At 45.3% G+C, this 24,589-nt stretch overlaps 1 protein-coding gene across 1 annotated transcript in view; it reads left to right on the top strand.

Annotated features, from left to right (window-relative positions):
- The window catches only part of LOC137373269 (probable voltage-dependent R-type calcium channel subunit alpha-1E), a 1,486,297-nt gene that overhangs the window by 1,194,479 nt on the left and 267,229 nt on the right, over positions 1 to 24,589 (top strand). Inside the window, exon 22 of the mRNA XM_068038118.1 lies at positions 5,159 to 5,267. Coding sequence (XP_067894219.1) covers positions 5,159 to 5,267 — 109 coding nt within the window. The remainder of the gene's footprint in view (positions 1 to 5,158; positions 5,268 to 24,589) is intronic.

Raw genomic sequence — 24,589 nt, 5'->3', positions numbered from 1 at the left:
TCTCTCACTGTGTAGTTCTTGGTGCCTCACTGTGTTGTTCTCGGTGACTCTCTGTGTAGATCTCGGTGTCACTCTGTGTTGTTCTCAATGTCTCTCTTTGTTGTCTGGTGTCTCAATATGTAAATCCCGGGGTCTCACTGTGTCATTCTTGGTGCCTCACTGTGTAGTTCTCGGTGTCTCACTGTATAATCCTTGGTATCTCCCTATATAATTCTCGGTGTCCCACTGTGTAATTCTTGGTGTTTCTGTGTAATTCTCAGTGTCTCCCCGTATAATTCTCGATGTCTCACTGTGTAGTTCTGGGTGTCTCACTGTGTCATTCTCAATGTCTCACTGTGTCATTCTCAGTGTCTCCCTATATAATTCTCGGTGTCTCACTGTGTAGTTCTCAGTATCTCACTGTGTCGTTCTTGGTGTCTGTGTAGTTCTCTGTGTCTCATTATGCCTCACTGTGTGATTCTCTTTCTCTCACTGAGTAGTTCTCAGTCTCTCACTGTGTAATTCTCAGTCTCTCACTGTGTCGCTTTCAGTGCCTCACTGTGTAGTTCTCAATGTCTCCCTGTATAATTCTCAATGTCTCCCTGTATAATTCTCGGTGTCTCTCTGTGTAGTTCACGGTGCCTCTCTGTGTTGTTCTCAGTCTCTCACTGTGTTTTATTTTTATTTTTATTCAGAGCTACAGCACTGAAACAGACCCTTCGGCCCACCGAGTCTGGGCTGACCAACAACCACCCATTTATACTACACCTGCAGTAATCCCATATTCCCTATCACCTACCTACACTAGGGGCAATTTACAATGGCCAATTTACCTATCAACCTGCAAGTCTTTGGCTGTGGGACGAAACCGGAGCACCAGGCGAAAACCCACGCGGTCACAGGGAGAACTTGCAAACTCCGCACAGACAGTACCCTGAATTGAACCCGGGTCCCTGGAGCTGTGAGACTGCGGTGCTAACCACTGCACCACTGTACCACCGCTGTGTTGTTTTTGCCGTTTCACTGTGTAGTTCTCTGTGTCTCACTTTGTTGTTCTCAGTTTCTCACTGTGTAGTTCTCATTGTCCCACTGTGTAGTTCTCTGTGTCTCACTTTGTTGTTCTCAGTTTCTCACTGTGTAGTTCTCGGTTCTCACTGCGTAGCTCTCATCGTCTCACTATGTAGTTCTCAGTCTCTCACTGTGTAGCTCTTGGAGTCTCACTGTGTAGTTCTCCATGTATCGCTGTGTAGTTCTCAGTGTCTCACTGTGTTGTTCTCAGTCTCTCAAAGTGTAGTTCTCGGTGCCTCACTGTGTAGTTGTCGGTGTCTCACTGTGTGGTTCTCGGTGTCTCACTGTGTAGTTCTCGGTGCCTCACTGTGTAGTTCTCGGTGTCTCACTGTGTCGTTCTCAGTGCCTCATTGTGTAGCTTTCGATGTCTCACTGTGTGGTTCGCAGTCTCTCACTGTCTAGTTCTCGGTGTCTCTGTGTAATTCTCAGTGCCCCTCTGTATAATTCGCGACGTCTTGCTGTTTAGTTCTCGGTGTCTCGCTATATAGTTATCGGTATCTCTCTGTGTAGTACTCAGTGTCTCACTGTGTAGCTCTTGGTATCTCTCTGTGTAGTACTCAGTGTCTCACTGTGTAGCTCTTGGTGTCTCACTGTGTAGTTCTCGGTGTCTCTCTGTGTAAACCTGTGTGTTTCCCTGTATAATTCTCGTTGTCTCGCTGTGTAGTTCCTGGTATCTCACTGTGTAGTTCTCGGTATCTCTGTGTATTTCTCAGTGTCTCACTGTGTACTTCTCAGTGTCTCACTGTGTATTTCTCAGTGTCTCACTGTGTAGTTCCTGGTATCTCACTGTGTAGTTCTCGGTATCTCTGTGTATTTCTCAGTGTCTCACTGTGTACTTCTCAGTGTCTCACTGTGTATTTCTCAGTGTCTCACTGTGTAGTTCTCGCTGTTTCACTGTATAATTCTTGTTGTCTAGCTGTGTAGTTCCTAGTATCTCACTGTGTAGTTCTCGGTATCACTGTGTATTTCTCAGTGTCTCACTGTGTAGTTCTCAGTGTCTCACTGTGTAAGCCTGTGTGTTTCCCTGTATATTTCTCATTGTCTAGTGTGTAGTTCCTGGTATCTCACTGTGTAGTTCTCGGTATCTCTGTATAATTCTCGGTGTCTCACTGTAGAGATCTCAGTGTCTCACTGTATAATTCTTGGTGTCTCACTGTGCATTTCGCAGTGTCTCTCTGTGTAGTTCTCGCTGTTTCACTGTGTATTTCTCGCTGTTTCACTGTGTAGTTCTCGCTGTTTCACTGTGTATTTCTCGCTGTTTCACTGTGTAGTTCTCGCTGTCTCACTGTGTAGTTCTCGCTGTTTCACTGTATTTCTCAGTGTCTCACTGTGTAGTTCTCGCTGTCTCACTGTGTAGTTCTCGCTGTCTCACTGTGTAGTTCTCGCTGATTCACTGTGTAGATCTTGCTGTTTCACTGTGTAGTTCTCGCTGTTTCACTGTATAGATCTCACTGTGTAGTTCTTGCTGTCTCACTGTGTATTTCTCAGTGTCTCACTGTGTATTTCTCACTGTTTCACTGTGTAGTTCTCACTGTTTCACTGTGTAGTTCTTGCTGTCTCACTGTGTATTTCTCAGTGTTTCACTGTGTAATTCTCACTGTTTCACTGTGTAGTTCTTGCTGTCTCACTGTGTATTTCTCACTGTTTCACTGTGTATTTCTCACTGTTTCACTGTGTAGTTCTTGCTGTCTCACTGTGTATTTCTCACTGTTTCACTGTGTATTTCTCAGTGTTTCACTGTGTATTTCTCACTGTTTCACTGTGTAGTTCTCACTGTTTCACTGTGTCACTCCTGGAATCACAGAAGTATAGCTATTTGCAATATGGAAGGAGGCCATTTGGCCTATTGTGTGTTTTTGCAGGCTGACTCAGAGCCATCCAGCCTAATCCCACTTTCCAGCTCTTGGTCCATATCCTTTTAGGTTACTCAATTGCAAGTGCATCTCCAAGAGCTTTTTACAATGTTACAAGGGTACCTGCCTCTACCACCTTTTCAGGCAGTGAGTTCCAAATCGCCACCACCCTCTGGGTGAAAACATTCCCCTGAGTCCCCTTTAAACCTCTTACCTCTTAATTTAAAACTATGCCTCTGGTTATGGGCCACACAACCAAGGAGAATAGGTCCTTCCTGTCCACTCTATCTGGACTCCTCATAATTTTATACACTTCACTTAGGTCTCCCTTCAGATCCATCTGTTCCAAAGAAAACAGCCATAGACGATCCAATCTTTCCCCATAACTAGAATTCTCCAATCCAGGCAACATCCTCATAAATCTCCTCTGTACCCTCTCTGGTGCATTCACGTATTTCCTATAGTGCAGTGACCAGAACTGCACATAGTACTCCAACTGTGGCCTAAATAGTGTTTTATACATTTCTAGCATAACCTCCCTGCTGTTATACTATAGGCCTCGGCGAATAAAGGCAAGTATTCCATATACCTTCTTGACCACCTTATCTATCTGTTCAGCCACTTTCAGGGCTCTGTGAACATGCATTCCAACGTCCCTCTGTTCCTCTATATTTCTCAATAACCTACCATTTATTGTGTAATCCCTTGCCTTGTTAGCCTTCCTCAAATGCATTACCTCACACTTCTCCGGACTGAACTCCATTTGCCACTGTTCCGCCCACCTGACTAGTCCATTGATATTCTCCTGCAGTCTACAGCTTTTTTATTCATTATAAACCACACGGCTAATTTTCGTATTACCTGCAAACTTCTGAATCATACCCCTACATTCAAGTCCAAATCATTGATATATGCCACAAAAAGCAAGGGACCTAGTACTGAACCCTGCAGAATTCCACTGTAAACAGCCTCCCAATGTGTAGTCCTCATCTCTCACTGTGTAGCTCACAGTTATCTGACTGTGCATTCCTCAGCATTTCACTCAGTCGTTTTCGGTGTCTCACTCTTTAGTTCTAAATGTCTCACTACGCAGTTCTCGGTGTCTCACTCTGTATTCCTCTGTCTTTTTGTGTAGTTCTCAGTGTCTGACAGTTTAACTCTCAGTTTCTGTCAGTTTTTTGTGTATTTTATTAATTCCTGGGATGTGGGCATTGGCCAACATTTATTGCCCATCCCTGATTGCCCTTGAGAAGGTGGTGGTGAGCTGCCTTCTTGAACTCCTGCAGTCCATGTGAGGTAGGTACACCCACAGTGCTATCAGGAAGGGACCTCCAGGATTTTGACCCAGCGACACTGAAGAAACAGTGATATAATTCCAAGTCAGAATGGGTGGCTTGGAGGGGAACTTGCAGGTGGTGATGTTCCCATGCATCTGCTACCCTTGTCCTTCTAGTTGGTAGAGGTCGCGGGCTTGGACGGTGCTGTTGAAGGAGCCTTGGTGCATTGCTGCAGTGCATCTTGTAGATGGTACACACTGCTGCCACTGTGTGTCGGTGGTGGAGGGAGTGAATGTTTGTGGATGGGGTGCTAATCAAGCGGGCTGCTTTGTCCTGGATGGTGTCGAGCCTCTTGAGTGTTGTTGGAGCTGCACTCATCCAGGCAAGTGGAGAGTATTCCATCACACTCCTGACTTGTACCTTGTAGATGGTGAACAGGCTTTGGGGAGTCAGGAGGTGAGTTACTCACCACAGGATTCCTAGCCTCTGACCTGCTCTTGTAGCCACAACATTTATGTAGCTGGTCCAGTTCAGTTTGTGGTCAATGTGTAGTTCTCAGTCGCTCACTGTGTAGGTCTTGCTGATTCACTGTGTAGTTCTTGGTTTCTAACTGTGTATTTCTCAATGTCTCATTGTGTAGTTCTCGAACTCAGACCTTGTATGGTTTTATGTCGCATGTTTGCTCTCACTGCTCGTGCGATTAGACAGATGCAGCCATTAGTGGAGCACAATTCCAGCTGCCCCCATTCCCTTTCCTCCTCTGAGGGAGCTAACTCTCACCGGGGTACAATTCCATGGGTCTCACCCCTGCTGCTCGAGGGAATCCTGACCAACGTTCCTCTCTCTATCCCAAATGATATCCTTAGAGACAGAGATACACTCTGGCACCTTCTCGAGACTCACTGGAAAAACTAATTGAGCTATTTCTGGAGCCAGGCCTGACTGTTTCATTTTAATTTGTTCTTTGGGTTTCTTTTTCAGGAAACAATGTGAGTAAGTGCAGCAGCAACAGCTCGGCAAAGGATGAGGAGAAAAAAGCCAGGACAATTATACCCTACAGCTCTATGTTCCTTTTTAGCACCAGCAATCCGTAAGTTTTGTCAGATCCTGTGAGATTACTAACTCCCCTGAATTGTCTTGGAGTATAATGGAATTAAAGACTAGTCTCCTGGACTCTGTCACAGGCAAAAAACCCAAATGAAATCATCATAGGACTGTTTAAAAAAAGTTAGTGTGTTTGATTTACTAATTCTAAATATATTGGAGAAGGATAATAAAAGCTGTTTAACTTGACCTGGGACTGTTGGATATCTTCCGATTAAACTTTGAGGAATTCATCCAACCAGAGTGCATCTCCTTTACAAGTGATGATGAGAGGTGAGTGCACATCCACTCAGCAGCCTGGGCAGTGTTCTGTTCCCCCATCTCCCTACTCCAGGAAACTTTCCATCTTTGAATGCACAGGGTACCTCCTACCTCGGTTGGAAAGCTGTTACAACAGGTACATCACCAGCCATATGGGAGCAATAATTCTGACCTTCAGGGGGTTATTTTTGGGAAAGGGTGAAACCAGGCGCTAAGTGGATGCAGTGTGAATAAGAAATGCCTGTTTGAAAGTCTGGATTTAGCCCACATTTTGGGACTAATTGGTGATTCCCATGATTTAAATGTGCCTCCAGCTGCTAAAGGAGACTCCTGCATGTCTAACACCCAAGCACTGATAAGCAGCAATCTTCCTGGAGATGTATATGTAGCCAGCACTCAACCACTTCCATTGAAGGAGTGGAGTGTGCTGGCTGTGAGAGAAACAAGCATTGCAGGATGGCTCAGTGAATGAGGGAGAGGGTTCACAGGTTCTCAGATGTTACCCTGGAGGTCCTGATGGAGGAGGTCCAGAGGACGAGGGATGTTCATCAACCACAGTGGGGAAGGAGGTCACAGAGGTAGATAATGCAGTGCATATGAAAGGAGATCACCCAGGAAGTGACAGCCAGGAGCACTGCCCCCCGGACATGGCTCCAGTGTTGCAAGAAATTCAATGACTTGACACGATTGGTCAAGGTAAGGTATCACAAACACAATGCAGAATAATTGCACCACCACCAGCAACACAACCTCAACACACTGCATCCACCATCTAAATATACACTGGCATTCACACAGCCCACACTACTGCATCCTTCACAGGCACAACTCACATTTCAGATACATCTCACAGCTCTTCAACTTGACCATCCCTCCATCATAAGGTCAGAAGTGGGGATGTTCGCTGATGATTGCACTGTGTTCAGTACCATTCATAAATTGTCAGGAAATGAAGTAGTCCATGCCCACATTCAGCAAGATCTGGCCAGCATTCAGACTGGCTGATAAGTGGCTAGGAACAATTATGCCACACAAGTGCCAGGCAATGACTGTCTCCAAAAAGAGACAATCTAACCATCTTCCCTTGACACTCAATGGCATTACTATTGTTGAAGCCCCCACTATCATCATCCTGGGAGTTACCATTGACCAGAAACTGAACAGTAGCAACATAAATACTGTGGCTACAAGAGCAGGTCATAGGCTGGAAATCCTGTGGCAAGTAACTCACCTTCTGACTCCCCAAAGCCAGTCCACCATCTACAAGGCACAAGTCAGAATTGTGATGGAATACTCTCCACTTGCCTGGATGGGAGCAGCTCCAACAACACTCAAAAAGCTCAACACCATCCAGGTCAAAGCAACCCGCTTGAATGGCACCCCATCCACCACCTTAAACATTCACTCGCTCCACCACAGTGGCAGCAGTGTGTACCATCTACAAGATGCACTGCAGAAACTCGCCAAGCCTCCTTAGACAGCACCTTCCAAACCCACGACCTCTACCAACTAGAAGGACAATGGAAGCAGGTGCATGGGAACAACACCACCTGCAGGTTCCCCTCCAAACTGCACACTATCCTGACTTCGAACTAGATTGCCGTTCCTTCACTGTCGCTGGGTCAAAATCCTGGAACTCCCTTCCTAACAGCATTGTGGGTGTACCTAACCCACATGGACTACAGCGGTTCAAGAAGGCAGCGCACCACCACCTTCTCAAAGGCAATTAGGGATGGGCAATAAATGCTGGCCTAGCCAGCGACGCCCACATCCCATGAATGAGTAAAAAAGAAAACATGAGGCTTCTCACACACACAATGACAGCTGCCAATATGCTCATTCACAATCACCACCCTTTCTCTTCCAGGACAGGATGATACATAATAGGGCTAGCAGGACCTCCCCATGAGGAGGCAGTGCTGGTGGTGAGGGAGAGGGGAATGGGAGATGACGTGGTCACAGGGAGAGCAGGGGACATCTTGCCCAGAGGTACATGGCAACTGCAGCTTCCTGATGCACAAACATTCCTGACCCCAAATCCCCCAAACCTATCCTGACTCCCAACTCCTGAACCCTAAGCCTTTTAACTTCATCACTGCAGGCTTCCAGAAGCATGATTCATCTCACCCCCTCCAGAGGAGGTGAGGGGATTAGTGAGAATATCTGTGAAACAGATGGGTTTATATGACAATCCGGTAGTTTCATGGTCACCATTACTGAAATTAACTTTTTATTCCAGATTTATTGAATGAACTGAATTAAATTCACCAGCTGCCATGGTGGGATTTGAGCTCATGTCTCTGGATCATTAGTCCAGGTCTCTGGATTACTAGGCCAGTAACCAGCAACCGGGTGAGGAAGGGGTCTCAAGCTCCCCTCTCGCCCCTTTCCTGGTTTACTGTAACAGAATTTAACTTTTAAAGCACAATGTTTTTCGCTTAACACCTCAGTGAGTACTTGCTCACTGCTCTCTAATTGTAATTGTAAATGAACCAACCAGACAGGTTTTCTCAGGTTTAAACAAGAAATATCTAAGTTTATTAACCTTATCACTCTAACTCGATTAAAATTACTAAATTACATGACACAACCACACTAACATGCATACAAGATAAACATATACACACAAATAGATACAGAGGGGGAGACAGAAATAAAGGGGGGTGGTTGGAGTTGGAAGTGGAATTCAGTTACTGTCTTTACTTTTTGTTGGAATTACAGTCTTGTCGTTCTCACTGGGGCCCAATACACACTTTCAAACTTTCTTCTCTTGTACCAGAAGGCTGAAGAAGCCCTCTGTCCTGAGGCTTAAACACCTTCCATGGGTCCCTGGGACTTTGCTTGAGAGAGAAGCAGGGAGAGAGACCTTTCTTCTCTTTGGTCTTCAAATTGCAGTCTGTCCAAAACCTTTCTGTGAGGCACAATTCAAACAGTTCCCAGTCTGGCCAGCAGGTAAGTTATGTGACCAGCTTTTTTTTTGAAACAGCATCGTCTACAAGGGTTGTTGATTCTCAGTCATACTCAGTGGTGTGTGGAGCTCTGGCTGTTACACAGACAAAGAAGGTTAATTATTCTGATTGCCAAGACCAGTCTTGTTAATTGAGTCAGTGAGCACTCTCTATTCAACTGTTTCTCAGAATGTAAATGTGCAGCCATGTTTCAGCTGTCCGACTCTGTGCTCTTTTTTAAACAAGTTCTGTGCAATGTCCAGCAAAAAAAAAGTTCAAGTAGTGTCCCGTCTGACAAAATTAATATGTTTCCAATTGGTAGGTGTGGTTTACGTCACACCTCCACCTCTCGCTGAATGAAATGTGACATTAGGGGAACATTTCATTATAAATTAGAAGGAAGAGAAAATACGGGAAAGCACACATGCATTTCTCTCATTCATTATCATTCATTCTTCTTTCTTTCTTTCTTTCTTTCTTTCTTTCTTTGGCCTCTTGTCTCGAGAGACAATGGGTAAGCACCTGGAGGTGGTCAGTGGTTTGTGAAGCAGCGCCTGGAGTGGCTATAAAGGCCAATTCTAGAGTGGCAGATTCTTCCACAGGTGCTACAGATAAAATTGGTTGTCGGGGCTGTTACACAGTTGGCTCTCCCCTTGCGCTTCTGTCTTTTTTTCTGCCAACTGCTAAGTCTCTTCGAATCGCCACTCTTTAGTCCCACCTTTATGGCTGTCTGCCAGCTCTGGCGATCACTGGCAACTTTCATTCAGAAACCTTAAAATTGTTTCAGCCTGTCTTTCCTTTGTAGCAGAGCTGCTTTAAACTGGCCCTTTTTCCTGAGGTGGGTCTGAGATAGTTATGTGTTGCCCAAGGGGTTTGATGTTTCTTCACCATCAGCCTGCAATATGTTGGGAATGGGTATCCCAATAAACATGTGATTTTTGGAGAGGTTTGCAGTTTGCACATTTCCATGATTGTCCAGGGTGCCTTTGTTCCTGTTGGGGTCTGCAGGGGGATGGTTAGATTTAATTAGCCCTGGTTTGGAGTTCTGATCACGGGAGTCAGCAGTGGGTGGATCCACTCTGATCTCCCTTTCAGTGCCCTGATGAGTCATGCAAGTGTTGTTCCCTTTAGGGCATTGTTGGTTCCCTTTTCTCCTGACCGGGGTGGGGCGGGTATTATTTGCTTCTGGGACATTTCCGCTGACAGGTATTTATCCAGATTCTACTGCACTCTCCTGAGGCACTTCTCTAGGTGAGGCATCACCTTCTCTCTTGAGGGCTTTCTTTTACTTTGCAGGTTTCTGTAAATGCTGTTAACAACTCTGGTGGGCTGCTTCTAGTGTCTGCATTTACATAGGAGGATGTGGGTCTAATTTTTCCAACACTTCAGGATTGGCTGACCACACAGCAGGGGTTTTCATTTGGGAATCCTCCCGGACCTCCTTTAACCTTTCCTCTTTGTCCCCTTTTCCTCCTTCATCTCAAACCTTTTGCCAGACCTTTGCCTATCTGTATCCTTTTGTTCTCGGCAGGAGTCCCGTACAATTCACCAGCCCTCTGCTGGAGGATTTCCCAAAAGCCGATACCGGACTTAGGGACACAGGTTTCACTGTAGGTTGGGTTTCCCCCTCAACCGGGCACATGTGGCAACTCCTACATGTACTCCACCACATCTTTGTGGAGTTTTGGCCAGTCAAACTGCTATCTTATGTGGTTCTTCATATACCAGCATGACCAGCCACTGTAATCTCATGGGCCATTCTTAATATTTCTCTCCGGTACCTTTGCAGCACCACAACTGGTGAACCACTGTCCACTACTTGGCCTCAGGTCTGTGAGGAGAACTCCACTTCCTCATCAGTACCTCATTCTTTAAACAGTAGTCAACAGGGACATCCTCTGCTTCACTTTCAGACTGGGCAGCCTGTGCTAACTCTCTCAATACTGGGTCAGCTCGCTGAGCCTCAGCTAGGGAAGATCCATTTAATCCATTCCCTGGGTCCTCTAACGTTCTAAAGAAAGTCTCAGACAGACCAACCTCATGGTCATCTGCCTGCAGTGCCAATTCAGTCTCCTCTGGGGGAGCTGTTTTGATCATGGCCCGATTCACTCACAAGCAGGGGAACTGCAGGGGAACGTCTCCTGCCACTGCCCTGTCTCTCTGACCTCCTTTGGTCTCTCTATCACCACTAGGGAAGCTACCACTTTCATCACTGCCAGATCATTACCTAGGACCAGGTCAATCCCGTCCACAGGCAAACTAGGGATAATCCCTACAGTCACTGGTCCAAGTGCACCCGATATAAAGGTACAGGCATAATGCCCTCCAATACCATTCACCACCATTCTGGTGTTTACTGTACTCTCTGGGGGAAAGATCAGGCCTTTTCCCAGCAAAAGGGATCTAGTGGCCCCTGTGTCCCTGATGTTTACTGTGGATTTGCTTGCCCCACTCGAGGGGTATGGGGTTACTCTCCCTTCAGACACAAAATCCTGATAACCTTCAGGAATCCCATTAAATTTTTCTGCACTTGCAGCAGTAAGCTTTCTGGGTCTTACTATTACTGCAGTTAAAAGTTTCCATCAGTGTCCCTTCTCCTTCACTGAGTGGGTGTGCCTGAATTAACCCTATGAGCTTTCCCTGTAGTTTCCAGCAGTCAGCTCTCAGATGACCTGCCTTATTACAATGGAAGTACACAGGTCTGCGGGTGTCACTCCAGCTGACAACACTATCCTATTTAGTTGGAGGAGGGCCTCCTGTCTGTCCTGCTTTTCTTTCTCTCCCAGGACATCTTCCCACCCTATGTCCTTTTCGGATTTGTGGGGGTGACTAGGAAAGGTTTTCCCCTGGGGAACCGACTTGAAAATGAGAGCAAACTCATCAGCCAGAACTGCATCTTGCCTTGCTCTATGTACCTTTTGTTCCTCCACATGGGTCTTTATGGAGAGGGGGAAAGAGTTTTTAAATTCCTCTAGCAAAATTACCTCTCTGAGATTTTCATACGTGGTTTGTACTTTAAAAGTCCTCAACCACTGGTCAAAAGCCAGCTGTTTACTTCTCTCAAACTCCAGATAAGTTTGATCAGTCTGCTTTCAGAGAGTTCAGAACTTCTGGCTGTCGGCTTCCAGTAAGAGCTCATATGCCGGAGGATAACACTTTTAGTCAGTTCATAATTTGATAAACTCATCCGGCAACAGGGGGTAAACCTGTATCTCCACTCTCTTTCTCTCTCTTCTCTCTCCATTTCCCTGTCTTCTAATTCAAGTTTCCTCTGTTCCAATTGTATCTTTTCCAATATTACCCTGTCTAACTCGAATTCTAACCCTGCCTCTGATTCTTCAGATGCGAGGGAAAAGAGGTTGGCCACTAGTTTTAAGAGTTCCGATTTCCTAGCTTTGGCACGGAAAGTGATCCCACACTGCTCAGACATATTCCTCAACTCCTTCATAGACAGTGCTTTTAACTTATCCCAAGTAACTTCACCCTGCTTTTGGGAGCACACTGGCTTTGGTCATGGACATGTTAGTATTCTAGTACACACAACCGCAAGAAAACCTGTATTGAAATCTTTTCCCTTTTTTGATTGGGATCAATTTGATTTCCCACTTCCAATTTCTCATTTGTCTGTGGGTCCAATCCCCAAATTACTGGACCTCAAATTTCTGTTATGACTGGGTGAGGAAGGGGACTCAGGCCCCCTTGTTGGCCCTTTCCTGGTTTGGCCATAACAGGGTTTTACTTTTAAAACACAGTGTTTTTCGCTTAACACCTCAGTGAGTCCTTACTCATTGCTATCTAATTGTAATTGCAAATGAATCAACCAGACAGGTTTTCTCAGATTTAGACATGAAGATGTAAGTTTATTAACCTTAGCACTCTAACTCGGTTAAAATTATTAAACTACGCGATGCAACTATGCTAGCATGCAAACAAGATAAACACACACACAAATAGATACAGAGAGGGAGAAAGAATTAAGGGGGTGGTTGGAGTTGTAAATGGAATTCAGTTACTGTTGTTAGTTTTGCTGTAAAGTCCTTGGTTGGAATTGCAGTCTTGTCGTTCTCACTGGGGCCCAATGTATACTTTGAAACTTGCTTCGCTTATACCAGAAGGCTGAATATGTCTTCTGTCTTGAGGCTTAAGTAGCTTCTGTGAGCCCCCGGAACTTTTCTTGAGAGAGAGGCAGGGAGAGAGACCTTTCTTCTCTTTGGTCTTCAAATTGCAGTCTGGCCAGCAGGTAAGTCATGTGACCATCTCTTTGTTTGAAACAGCATCGTCTACGAGGGTTGTTGATTCTCAAAGTTCTTCAGTCACACTCGGTGGTGTGTGGAGCTCTGGCTCTCACACAGACAAAGAAGATTGATTATTCTGATTGCCGAGATCAATCTTGTTAATTGAACCAGTGAGCACTCCCATTGACTCTCTATTCAGCTGTCGCTCAGAACACAAACGTGAAGCTATGTTTCACCTGTCCAACTCTGTGGTCTTTTTTAAACAAGTTTTGTGCAATGTCCAGCAAAAAAAAGTTTATGTTGTGTCCCATCTGATGAAATGAATATGTTTCCATTTGGTAGGTGTGGTTTCCGTCACAACAGCTTATCCCAATATTATCTGATTGCTGAGATAATGTGGGACTCTTGTTTCTGTCTCTTCAATCCTGCAAAGTACTGATTGCTCTGTCCCTTCTTGTGATAAAGATCCCTGTCTTTGGCTGGCAGAAAGGGCCTGGAATCTACACAGTGGCTGCGACAAGATACTGTACATGGTTCACTGAGTGACTCCAGTGCACTGTCAGGAGGCAGGTCACATGCCCAGCACATGGGGGTATAACCTTAAAATTAGAGCTTGGCCATTCAGGAATTATGTCAGGAAGCATTTCTTCACACAAAGGGGAGTAGAAAACCGGAATTCTCTTCCCTCACAAAGCTGTTAAGGCTGGGAATCAACTGAACATTTCAAAACTGAGATTGATGGATTTTTATTGGGGAAGCACATTAACAGTAATGGAAGGTCGCTGCAGTTAATAGACGATCAGCCGTGATGGCCAGGCAGGCTCGACAGGGTGACTGGCCTACTCGAATCCTATGACACTTGTTACTTTGATGTGATTTTTGATTCCCAACAAGGTTAACTCCAGAAAGACAGTTGTTATATTATGAAACTAGAGCCAATCATTACTCAGTCTTACATTTATTTACAGAGGAAAGATTGCAAACATGTAGCTCCTTACTGAAACCAACCACCAGATTCAGTAAGAGTCTCCTTACAAGCGCTCAAATAAGACCCCAATTAACACCCTCCACCTGCATATAATTAAACACAATTGACATATGATTAACAGATTCCCTTGTTTCTCTTTAAATAAAACTTAGAGTTTAACATGCAGAAACATTCCAAAACAAACGAAAATAAATTTCATATTCTGTACAAAGCAAAACATTGTGAGACACCCCTCCTTAGGACCCCGAACAATTTCTTTCTGTTAGAAAAAGAAATGCTTGTGCAGTCAGATAGTTGATGACTTGCATCTACCCATTTACTTTTGGAGATTTCTTTTCTCTCCGGCATTTGTTTCAATCCAGCAAGATCAATACGTAACTGTGTCTTGCTCACACTTTTTCTAGTCTGTACATTATCCCACAAGGAACAATTTTTTTTTTATTTGTTCGGGGGATGTTACTGGCCAGGCCAGCATTTATTGCCATCCCTAATTGCCCTTGAGAAAGTGGTGGTGAGCTGCCTTCTTGAACTACTGCAGTCCATGTGAGGTAGGTATACCCACAGTGCTGGGAGGAAGGGAGTTCCAGGATTTTGACCCAGCGACAGTGAAGGAACGGCGATATAGTTCCAAGTCAGGATTGTGTGTGGCTTGGAGGGGAACTTGCAGGTGGTGGTGTTCCCATGCATTTGCTACCCTTGTCCTTCTAGTTGGTAGAGTTCGCGGGTTTAGAAGGTGCTGTCGAAGGAGCCTTGGTGCATTGCTGCAGTGCATCTTGTAGATGGTACACACTGCTGCCACTGTGCGTTGGTGGTGGAGGGTGTGAATGTTTGTAGAAGGGGTGCCAATCAAGCGGGCTGCTTTGTCCTGGATGGTGATGAGCTTCTTGAGTGTTGTTGGAGCTGCACCCATCCAGGCAAGTGGAGAGTATTCCATCACACTCCTGACTTGTGCCTTGTAGATGGTGGACAGGCTTTGGGGAGACAGGAGGTGAGTTACTCGCCACAGAATTCCCAGCCTCCGACCTGCTTTTGTAGCTACAGCATTTATGTGGCTGGTTCAGTTCAGATTCTGGTCAGTGGTAGCCCCCAGGATGTTGATAGTGGAGGATTCAGTGATGGTAATGTCATTGAATGTCAAGCAGAGATGGTTAGATTTTCTCTTGTTTGAGATGGTCATTGCCTGGCACTTGTGTGGCAGGAATGTTACTTGCCACTATCATCCCAAGCCTGGATATTGTCCAGGTCTTGCTGCATTTCTACACGGACTGCTTCAGTATCTGAGAAGTTGCGAACGATGCTGAACATTGTGGAATCATCGGCGAACATCCCCACTTCTGACCTTATGATTGAAGGAAGGTCATTGATGAAGCAGCTGAAGATAGTTGAGCCGAGGACACTATCCTGAGGAACTCCTGCAGTGATGTCCTGGAGCTCAGATGATTGACCTCCAACAACCACAACCATCTTTCTTTGTGCTTAGTTTGACTCCAGCCAGTGGAGAGCTTTCCCCCGATTCCCACTGACTTCAGTTTTTGCTCGGGCTCCTTGATGCCATACTCGGTCAAATGCTGCCTTGATGTCAAGGGCAGTCACTCTCACCTCACCTCTAGCTTTCAGCTCATTTGTCTATATTTGAACTAAGGCTGCAATGAGGTCAGGAGATGAGTGGCCCTTGTGGAACCCAAATTGAGCGTCAGTGAGCAGGTTATTCGCTGAGCAAATGCCACTTGATAGCACTGTCGAAGATCCCTTCCATCAGCTTGTTGATGATCGAGAATAGACTGATGGCACGTAAATAGCCAGGTCAGATTTGTCCATCATTTTGTGTGCAGGACATACCTGGGCATTTTTCCGCATTGCTGGGAAGATGCCAGTGTTGTATCTGTATTGGAACAGCTTGGCTAGGGGCATGACTAGTTCTGGAGAACAAGTCTTCAGTACTATTGCCGGAATGTTGTCAGGGCCCATAGTCTTTGCAGTATCCAGTGCCTTCAGCCATTTCTTGATATCATGTGGAGTGAATCTGTAATGCTGGGGACCTCAGGAGGAGGCCGAAATGGATCATTCACTCAGCACTTCTGGATGAAGATGATTGCGAATGCTTTATCCTTGTCTTATGCACTGATATGCACTGATCTACATAACATTCAATGGGTATTTGCTCTTCAGTACACCACTTGTACAGAATCTCACTGAAAATATTTGACAAATAGAACCCCATATACACTGTCTCCACAACAGCCACTCTTTAAGAAGGGAGGGAGAGAGAAAACAAGGAATTACAGACCTGTTAGCCTTGCATCAGTCATTGGGAAAATGCTAAAATCTATTCTAAAGGATATGATAAATGGACACTTGGGTAATAATGATCTGATTGGACATAGTCAACATGGATTTATGTACAGGAAATCATGTTTGATGAACCTGTTGGAGTTTTTTGAGGATTATACTAACAGAATTGGGTGGTGCAGTGGCGCAGTGGTTTGCACCGCAGCCTCACAGCTCCAGCAACCTGGGTTCGATTCTGGGTAATACCTATGCGGAGTTTGCAAGTTACACCTGTGACCGCATGGGTTTTCGCCGGGTGTTCCGGTTTCCTCCGACAGCCAAAGACTTTCAGGTGATAGGTAAATTAGCCATTACAAATTGCCCCGAGTATAGGTAGGGGAATTGAGGGAAGGTGGGGATGTGGTAGGAATATGGGATTAATGTCTTCTTCTTCTTCTTAGGCCTCCTTATCTCGAGAGACAATGGGTAAGCACCTGGATGTGGTCAGTGGTTTGTGAAGCAGCGCCTGGAGTGGTTATAAAAGCCAATTCTGGAGTGACAGACTCTTCCACAGGTGCTGCAGATAAATTTGGTTGTCGGCACTGTTACACAGTTGGCTCTCCCCTTGCGCTTCTTATTTTTTTCCTGCCAACTGCTAAGTCTCTTCGACTCGCCACACTTTAGCCCCGCCATTATGGCTGCCCGCCAGCTCTGGCGATCGCTGGCAACTGACTCCCACGACTTGTGATCAATGTCACAGGACTTCATGTCGTGTTTGCAGACGTCTTTATAGCGGAGACATGGACGGCCAGTGGGTCTGAAACCAGTGGCGAGTTCGCTGTACAATATGTCCTTGGGGATCCTGCCATCTTCCACGCGGCTCACATGGCCAAGCCATCTCAAGCGCCGCTGACTCAGTAGTGTGTATAAGCTGGGGATGTTGGCCGCCTCGAGGACTTCTGTGTTGGAGATACGGTCCTGCCACCTGATGCCAAGGATTCTCCGGAGGCAGCGAAGATGGAATGAATTGAGATGTCACTCTTGGCTGACATGCATTGTCCAGGCCTCGCTGCCGTAGAGCAAGATACTGAGGACACAGGCTTGATACACTCGGACTTTTGTGTTCCGTGTCAGTGTGCCATTTTCCCACACTCTCTTGGCCAGTTTGGACATAGCAGTGGAAGCCTTTCCCATGCGCTTGTTGATTTCTACATCTAGAGACAGGTTACTGGTGATAGTTGAGCCTAGGTAGGTGAACTCTTGAACCACTTCCAGAGCGTGGTTGCCGATATTGATGGATGGAGCATTTCTGACGTCCTGTACCATGATGTTCGTTTTCTTGAGGCTGATGGTTAGGCCAAATTCGTTGCAGGCAGCCACAAACCTGTCGATGAGATTCTGCAGACACTCTTCAGTGTGAGATGTTAAAGCAGCATCGTCAGCAAAGAGAAGTTCCCTGATGAGGACTTTCCGTACTTTGGTCTTCGCTCGTAGACGGGCAAGGTTGAATAACCTGCCACCTGATCTTGCGTGGAGGAAAATTCCTTCTTCTGAAGAGTTTGAACGCATGTGAAAGCAGCAGTGAGAAGAATATCCCAAACAGTGTAGGTGCGAGAACACAGCCCTGTTTCACGCCACTCAGGATGGGAAAGGGGTCTGATGAGGCGTCGCTATGCTGAATTGTGCCTTTCATGTTGTCATAGAATGAGGTGATGATACTTAGTAGCTTTGGTGGAAATCCGATCTTTTCTAGTTGTCTGAAGAGACCACATCTGCTGACGAGGTCAAAAGCTTTGGTGAGATCAATGAAAGCAACGTAGAGGGGCATCTGTTGTTCGCGGCATTTCTCCTGTAGCTGGCGAAGGGAGAACAGCATGTCAATGGTCGATCTCTCTGCTCGAAAGCCACATTGTGCCTCAGAGTAGACATGCTCAGCCAGCTTCTGGAGCCTGTTTAAAGCGACTCGAGCAAAGACTTTCCCCACTATGCTGAGCAGGGAGATTCCACAGTAGTTGTTGCAGTCACCGCGGTCACCTTTGTTCTTATAGAGGGTGATGATATTGGCATCGTGCATGTCCTGTGGTACTGCTCCCTCGTCCCAGCACAGGCAAAGCAGTTCGTAGAGTGCTGAAAGTATAGCAGGCTTGGCACTCTTAATTATTTCAGGGGTAATGCCGTCCTTCCCAGGGGCTTTTCCACTGGCTAGAGAATCAGTGGCATCACTGAGTTCCGATTTTGTTGGCTGTTTGTCCAGCTCATCCATGACTGGTAGAGGCTGGGCTGCATTGAGGGCAGTCTCAGTGACAACATTCTCCCTGGAGTACAGTTCTAGGTAATGTTCCACCCAGCGGTCCATTTGCTTGCGTTGGTCAGTGATTGTGTCCCCTGATTTAGATTTGAGGGGGGCGATCTTCTTGATTGTTGGCCCAAAAGCTCTTTTAATGCCATCATACATTCCTCTGATGTTTCCGGTGTCTGAGGCCAGCTGAATATGACTGCATAGGTGTTGCCAGTAGTCGTTTGCGCAATGCCTAGCTGTTCTTTCGGCAGCGCTTCTAGCTGTTTTAAGTGCTGCGGATGTTAACTCGCTGGGAGCTTTCTAGTAGTTCAACAGTGCAATTCGCTTAGCGGCTAAGACAGGTTCCAGCTCTTCATTATCAGATTGAAACCGGTCTGCATTCCGCTTCACACGTTTACCATAGCTGACTCATCGATGGCGTCTCTGATGTGGGCCCACTTGCTCTCTGCATCCGCTATGGGAGTGTTTTGAAGGGTTTTTTCAAGTGAATTTAGAAATTTTTGTAACAGCTGTAGGATTAGTATAAATGGGTGGTTGATGGTCAGCACAGACTCTGTGGGCTGAAGGGCCTGTTTCAGTGCTGTATCTCTAAATAAATAAAAAATTTGATAAAAAGGAGTTGATGGACATGGTATACTTGGATTTTCAGAAGACTTTTGATAAAGTCCCCCACAGGAGGTTGGTTAGCAAAATTAAAGCAGATGGGATAGGAGGTAATATACTGGCATGGATTAAGTATTGGTTAACAGGCAGAAAGTAGGAATAAACAGGTCATTCTCACGTTGGCAGACTGTGACTTTTGGTGTATCGCAGAGATCAGTGCTTGGGCCCCAGCTGTTCACAATATATATCAATGATTTGGATGTGGGGAACAAATGTAATATTTCCAAGTTCACCGATGACACAAAACTAGGTAGGAATGTGTGTTGTGAGGAAGATGCAAAGTGGCTTCAAGGGGATTTGGACAGATTTAGTGAGTGGGCAAGAATGTAGCAGATGGAATATAATGTGGAAAAATGTGAGGTTATCCACTTTGGTAGGAGGAATAGATGTGCAGAGTATTTCTTAAATGGTAAGAGATTAGAGAGTGTCGATGTACAAAGGGACCTGGGTGTCCCTGTCAATAAGTCACTGAAAGCTAACATGCAGGTGCAGCAAGCAATTAGGAAGGCTAATGGTATGTAAACCTTTATTACAAGAGGATTTGAGTACAGGAGTAGTGAAGTCTTGCTTCAATTGTATAGAACCTTGGTTAGACCACACCGGGAGTACTGTGTGTAGCTTTGGTCATCTTACCTTAGGAAGGATATTAATGCCATAGAGGGAGTGCAACGCAGGTTCACCAGACTTGTTACGGGAATGGTGGGACTGTCCTATGAAGAGAGATTGTGGAAACAAGGCCTGTATTCTCCAGAGTTTTGAAGAATGAGAGGTGATCTCATTGAAACCTACAAAATACTTAAAGGGTAGGCAGGGTAGATGCAGGTAAGATGTTTCCCCTTGTTGGGGAATCTGGAATCAGGGGATACATTTTCAAAATAAAGGGGAAACCACTTCGGACGGAGATGAGGAGAAATTTCTTTACTCATCGGGTTGTGAATCTTTGGAATTCTCTACCCCAGAGGGCTGTGGAAGCTCAGTCATTGAGTATGTTTAAGGCAGAGATTGACAAATTTCTAAATACATGACATAAAGGGGATATGAGGATAGTGTGGGAAAAAGGCATTGAAGTGGATGATCAGCCATGATCATATTGAATGGAGGGGCAGGCTTGATGGGCTGAATGGCCTACTGCTGCTCCTATGTTCCTATGTTTCCGCACCTGAACTACTTTTAACAGCCCTTTTTATTTTCTTAGATTGCCAAGCTAAAGGACAACATTTCCCATTTTCACCCTTCAGAAATATTATGAAACCAGCTGCATTCGAATATCCATCAGCAAGATTAGCATGTGAAGCATCACTAAAAATGACTAATTTCATGTTCTTTGGGTCACCTAAGGAAAGGAACCTGAGCACGCATTCCTCTAGATTTAATTTTTTAATGTTTTATTTGTCCTTAAAACATTCTCAACTTTAGTGTAATAAAAGCAAAATACTGCAGATGCTGGAAATCTGCAATAAAAACAGAAAATGCTGGAAATACTCAGCAGGTCTGGAAGCATCTATGAAGAGAGAATCAGAGTTAATATTTTTGGTCAATAACCTTTCATCAGACTATAGGTCATCGACCTGAAACATTAACTCTGTTTCTCTTGCCACTGATGCTACCAGACCTGCTGAGTATTTGCAGCATTTTCTGTTTTTTTTATCTCAACTCTACTGTGTTTCATTGCTGTACTTAACTCCGCACATTAGAGTCACAGGCCCTTCTGCTCATTGTGTCTGTGCCGGCCATCAAGCACCTATCTATTCTAATCCCATTTTCCAGCACTTGGCCCGTAGCCTTGTCTGCTCGGGCGTTTCAAGTGCTCATCTAAATACTTCTTAAATGTTGTGAGGGTTCCTGCCTCTACCACCTCTTCAGGCACTGCGTTCCAGATTCCAATCACCCTCTGAGTGAAAACAATTTTCCTCAAATCCCCTCTGAACCTCCTGCCCCTTAGCTTAAATCTATGCCCCCTGGTTATTGACCCCTCTGCTAAGGGAAAAAGTTTCTTCCTATCTAACCTATCAATGCCCCTCATAATTTTCTATACCTCAATCAGGTCCCCCCTCAGCCTTCTCTGCTCTAAGGAAAACAACCCTCGCCTTTTCAGTCTCTCTTCATAGCTGAAATGCTCCAGCCCAGGCAACATCCTGGTGAATCTCCTCTGCACCCTCTCCAGTGCTATCGCATCCTTCCTATAGTGTGGTGACCAGAACTGTACACAGTAATCCAGTTGTGGCCTAACTAGCATTTTATACAACTCTATCATGACCTCCCTGCTCTTATATTCTATGCTTCGGCTAATAAAGGCAAGTATCCCATATGCCTTCCTAACCACCTTAAGTACCAGTGCTGCTGCCTTCAGTGATCTATGGACAAGTACACTAAGATCCCTCTGACCCTCTGTACTTCCTCGGGTCCCACCATCCATTGTATATTCCCTTGCCTTGTTAGTCCTCCTACACTTCTCAGGATTAAATTCCATTTGCCACTGCTCTGTCCATCTTACCAGCCCAGCTATATCTCCCTGTAATCTAAGGCTTTCCTCCTCACTATTTATGGCACCACCAATTTTCATGTCACCTGCGAACTTACTGATCATACCTCCTATATTCATGTCTAAATCATTAATGTACACTACAAAGAGCAAGGGTCCCAGCACAGATCCCTGCAGTACACCACTAGTCACAGGCTTCCAATCGCAAAAATATTCCTCGATCATCACCCTCTGCCTCCTGTCACTAAGCCAAATTGCCCTGGGGCTCTTACCTTCTTGACTAATCTCCCATGCAGGACCTTATCAAAAGCTTTACTGAAGTCCATGTCGACTACATCAATTGCTTTGCCGTCATTTACACATCTAGTCAACTCCTCAAAAAAAATTCAATTAAATTTGTTAGATACAATCTCCCCCTGCCAAAGCCATGCTGACTATCCCTGCTTAATCCCTGCCTTTCCAAGTGGAGATTAATCCTGTCCCTCAGAATTTTTTTCTGATAGTTTCCCTACCACTGATGTTAGACTCACCGGCATGTAATTACCTGGTTTATCCCTGCTACCCTTCTTGAATAATGGTACCACATTCGTTGTCCTCCAATCCTCTGGCACCTCTCCTTTGGCCAGAGAGGATTTGAAAATTTGTGTCAGAGCCCCTGCTATCTCCTCCCTTGTCTCACATAACAGCCTGGGATACATCTCATCTGGGCCTGGGGATTATCCACTTTTAAGCCCGTTAAAGCTAACATCTAATCTAGTCTGAGTGCAAAACCAGTTCAGCTGACCAATCAAGCTCCACGATTGGTCTGTCTCTGCTTTCTGTGATTAACCAGGATGGTAGTAATACTCTCTAAATAGGATTGTTGATTTAAAGTTATTTCAGACTTAGTCTGCTTAATATCTAAACCAATATATTTAAAGGCCCCACAAGCCTGACTCCCAATCTGCCCTAATCTTATTAATAACACATTTCTCAAATTCCACGGTACCACTCCAGAACAAATCATCAATGTGCATCATGAAGATGTCTGAAAGTTTCCCTTTATGATACCAAGAAAACATTACAGGATCTGCTTTTAGTTGAACTCAATCAATTTTCGATAAAACAGATCTCACTGAGAAATACCACACCCTGGAAGCAGCATTAAGGATACAGACACATTTGTTCAGTTTCCATAGTTTTCCTTCTGTATCTGCTGCCTCACTGGGTGGTTTCAGAAACATTTCACTCTGAAAAGTATGACCTTGCAGAAATGCGGCTTTTATGTCACTTGATCTACGTTTTTTATTTTTATTTGGAGATACAGCACTGAAACAGGCCCTTCGGCCCACCGAGTCTGTGCCGACCAACAACCACCCATTTATACTAACCCTACAGTAATCCCATATTCCCTATCACCTCCCTACACTAGGGGCAATTTACAACAGCCAATTTACCTATCACCTGCAAGTCTTTGGATGTGGGAGGAAACCGGAGCACCCGGCGAAAACCCACGCAGACACAGGGAGAACTTGCAAACTCTGCACAGGCAGTACCCAGAATCGAACCCGGGTCCCTGGAGCTATGAGGCTGCGGTGCTAACCACTGCGCCACTGTGTCGCCCAACATGAATATGTGGCCGAAAGAGCCAAAAAGATTTCCAGGTTTACTTTTCCAGCTGAGGGAGAGTCCACTCTAACATCGGTATCACCCAGTCACTCTTCAAAACCCCTCGCAACGAGCCTCACGTTAGCCTTATAAGTTCCATCGGGAAGGACTTTCTCAGCACAAATCCATCTATGTGACAAGGCTGGCTGTCCCCTATCTGGTACCTCAGAATAAACACCAAACTCTCTCCAACTCTCTAATTCCTTCTGTTTTGCCTCTTATTAGTTTATCCTCAGGTTTATTGGCAGCCACCAAAACGCCACAGTCACGAGGACTTCTGCTTCTAATGCTGCTGTGAGACTGTCTTTAGCCTTCATTTCATTGTGTAATCTGTTCAAGCCATGGCCTGTAGTTGCACTTTGATGTCTGTCAGGACCACTACTGCGAGATCTCCTTCTCACACTATTGGAGGCTCTTTCTCCAGTATGTGATCACTTCCTACTGCAAGAGTCACTTCCAGTCCCACTGTTAGAACTTGCACTGTGCTTTCTTACCCTCCGCTCTTTCACCCCATTCTGTCAGTCCATGGACCTCACTTCTTGGCCATCATCTTGACCATTCAACCAATATTTAAACTTACCAGTAGGTTTCCTGCACATCTCACAATTGTCACATCCCTCCACTCATTAGACCCCTCTGGAATAAATGTCAGCCGAGTACTCTGGGTAATTGGCCTTTGGATGTGATAGTTCTGTCTTGTGTGTCGTGATCACTCACAGTGCTACTATCCAACCCTTGACCTACCATATTCTGTTCCTCAGGACCTTCATCACAAAACACAAAAACATTTGAGGTTCAAGGTGCCTTGTTTCCTTAGAATCATGGAATCATAGAAAGTTTACAGCACAGAAAGAGGCCACTTGTTCCACCGTGTCTGTGCCGGAGGAAAAACGAGCCATCGAGTCTAATCCCACCTTCCAGCATTTGGTCTGTAGCCCTGCAAGTTACGGCACTTAAGGTGCATATCCAGACACCTTTTAAATGAGTTGAGGGTTTCTGCCTCTACTACCCTTTCAGGCAGTACCACCCTCTGAGAGTTTGTAATCGATCCAAATTAACCATGAGGAATGAACCTTAACCAAAAAGGGGATTTACACATGGAGGCAGGGGGCATGGCTGAGGTATGAAGTGAATACTTTCCATCTGTCTTTATCAAGGGAGAAGATGCCTTTATCAAGGTCACAGTGAAAGAGAAGGTAACTCAGACACCAGAAGGGTTTAAAATTGTTAAAGAGGAGTTATTGGATAGGCTGTCTGTACTTAAAGTGGATTAAACACCAGGACCGGATACTGAGGGAGTGAGAGTGGAAATTGCAGAGCCACTGGCCATAATTTTACAGTCTTCCTTCGACTCAGGGGTGGTGACAGAGAACTGGAGAATTACAAATGTTATACCCTGGTTTACAAAAAGGTATAAATATAAGCTCAGCAACTACAGGCCAGTCAGTTTAACTTCGGTGGCAGGGAAAACTTCCAGAAATGATAATTTGGGACAAAATTACTAGTCACTTGGAAAA

This window comes from Heterodontus francisci, chromosome 8 (genome assembly GCF_036365525.1).
Source record: "Heterodontus francisci isolate sHetFra1 chromosome 8, sHetFra1.hap1, whole genome shotgun sequence".
Taxonomy (NCBI): Eukaryota; Metazoa; Chordata; class Chondrichthyes; order Heterodontiformes; family Heterodontidae; genus Heterodontus; species Heterodontus francisci.
This window is presented reverse-complemented; position numbering and strand designations above follow the sequence as displayed.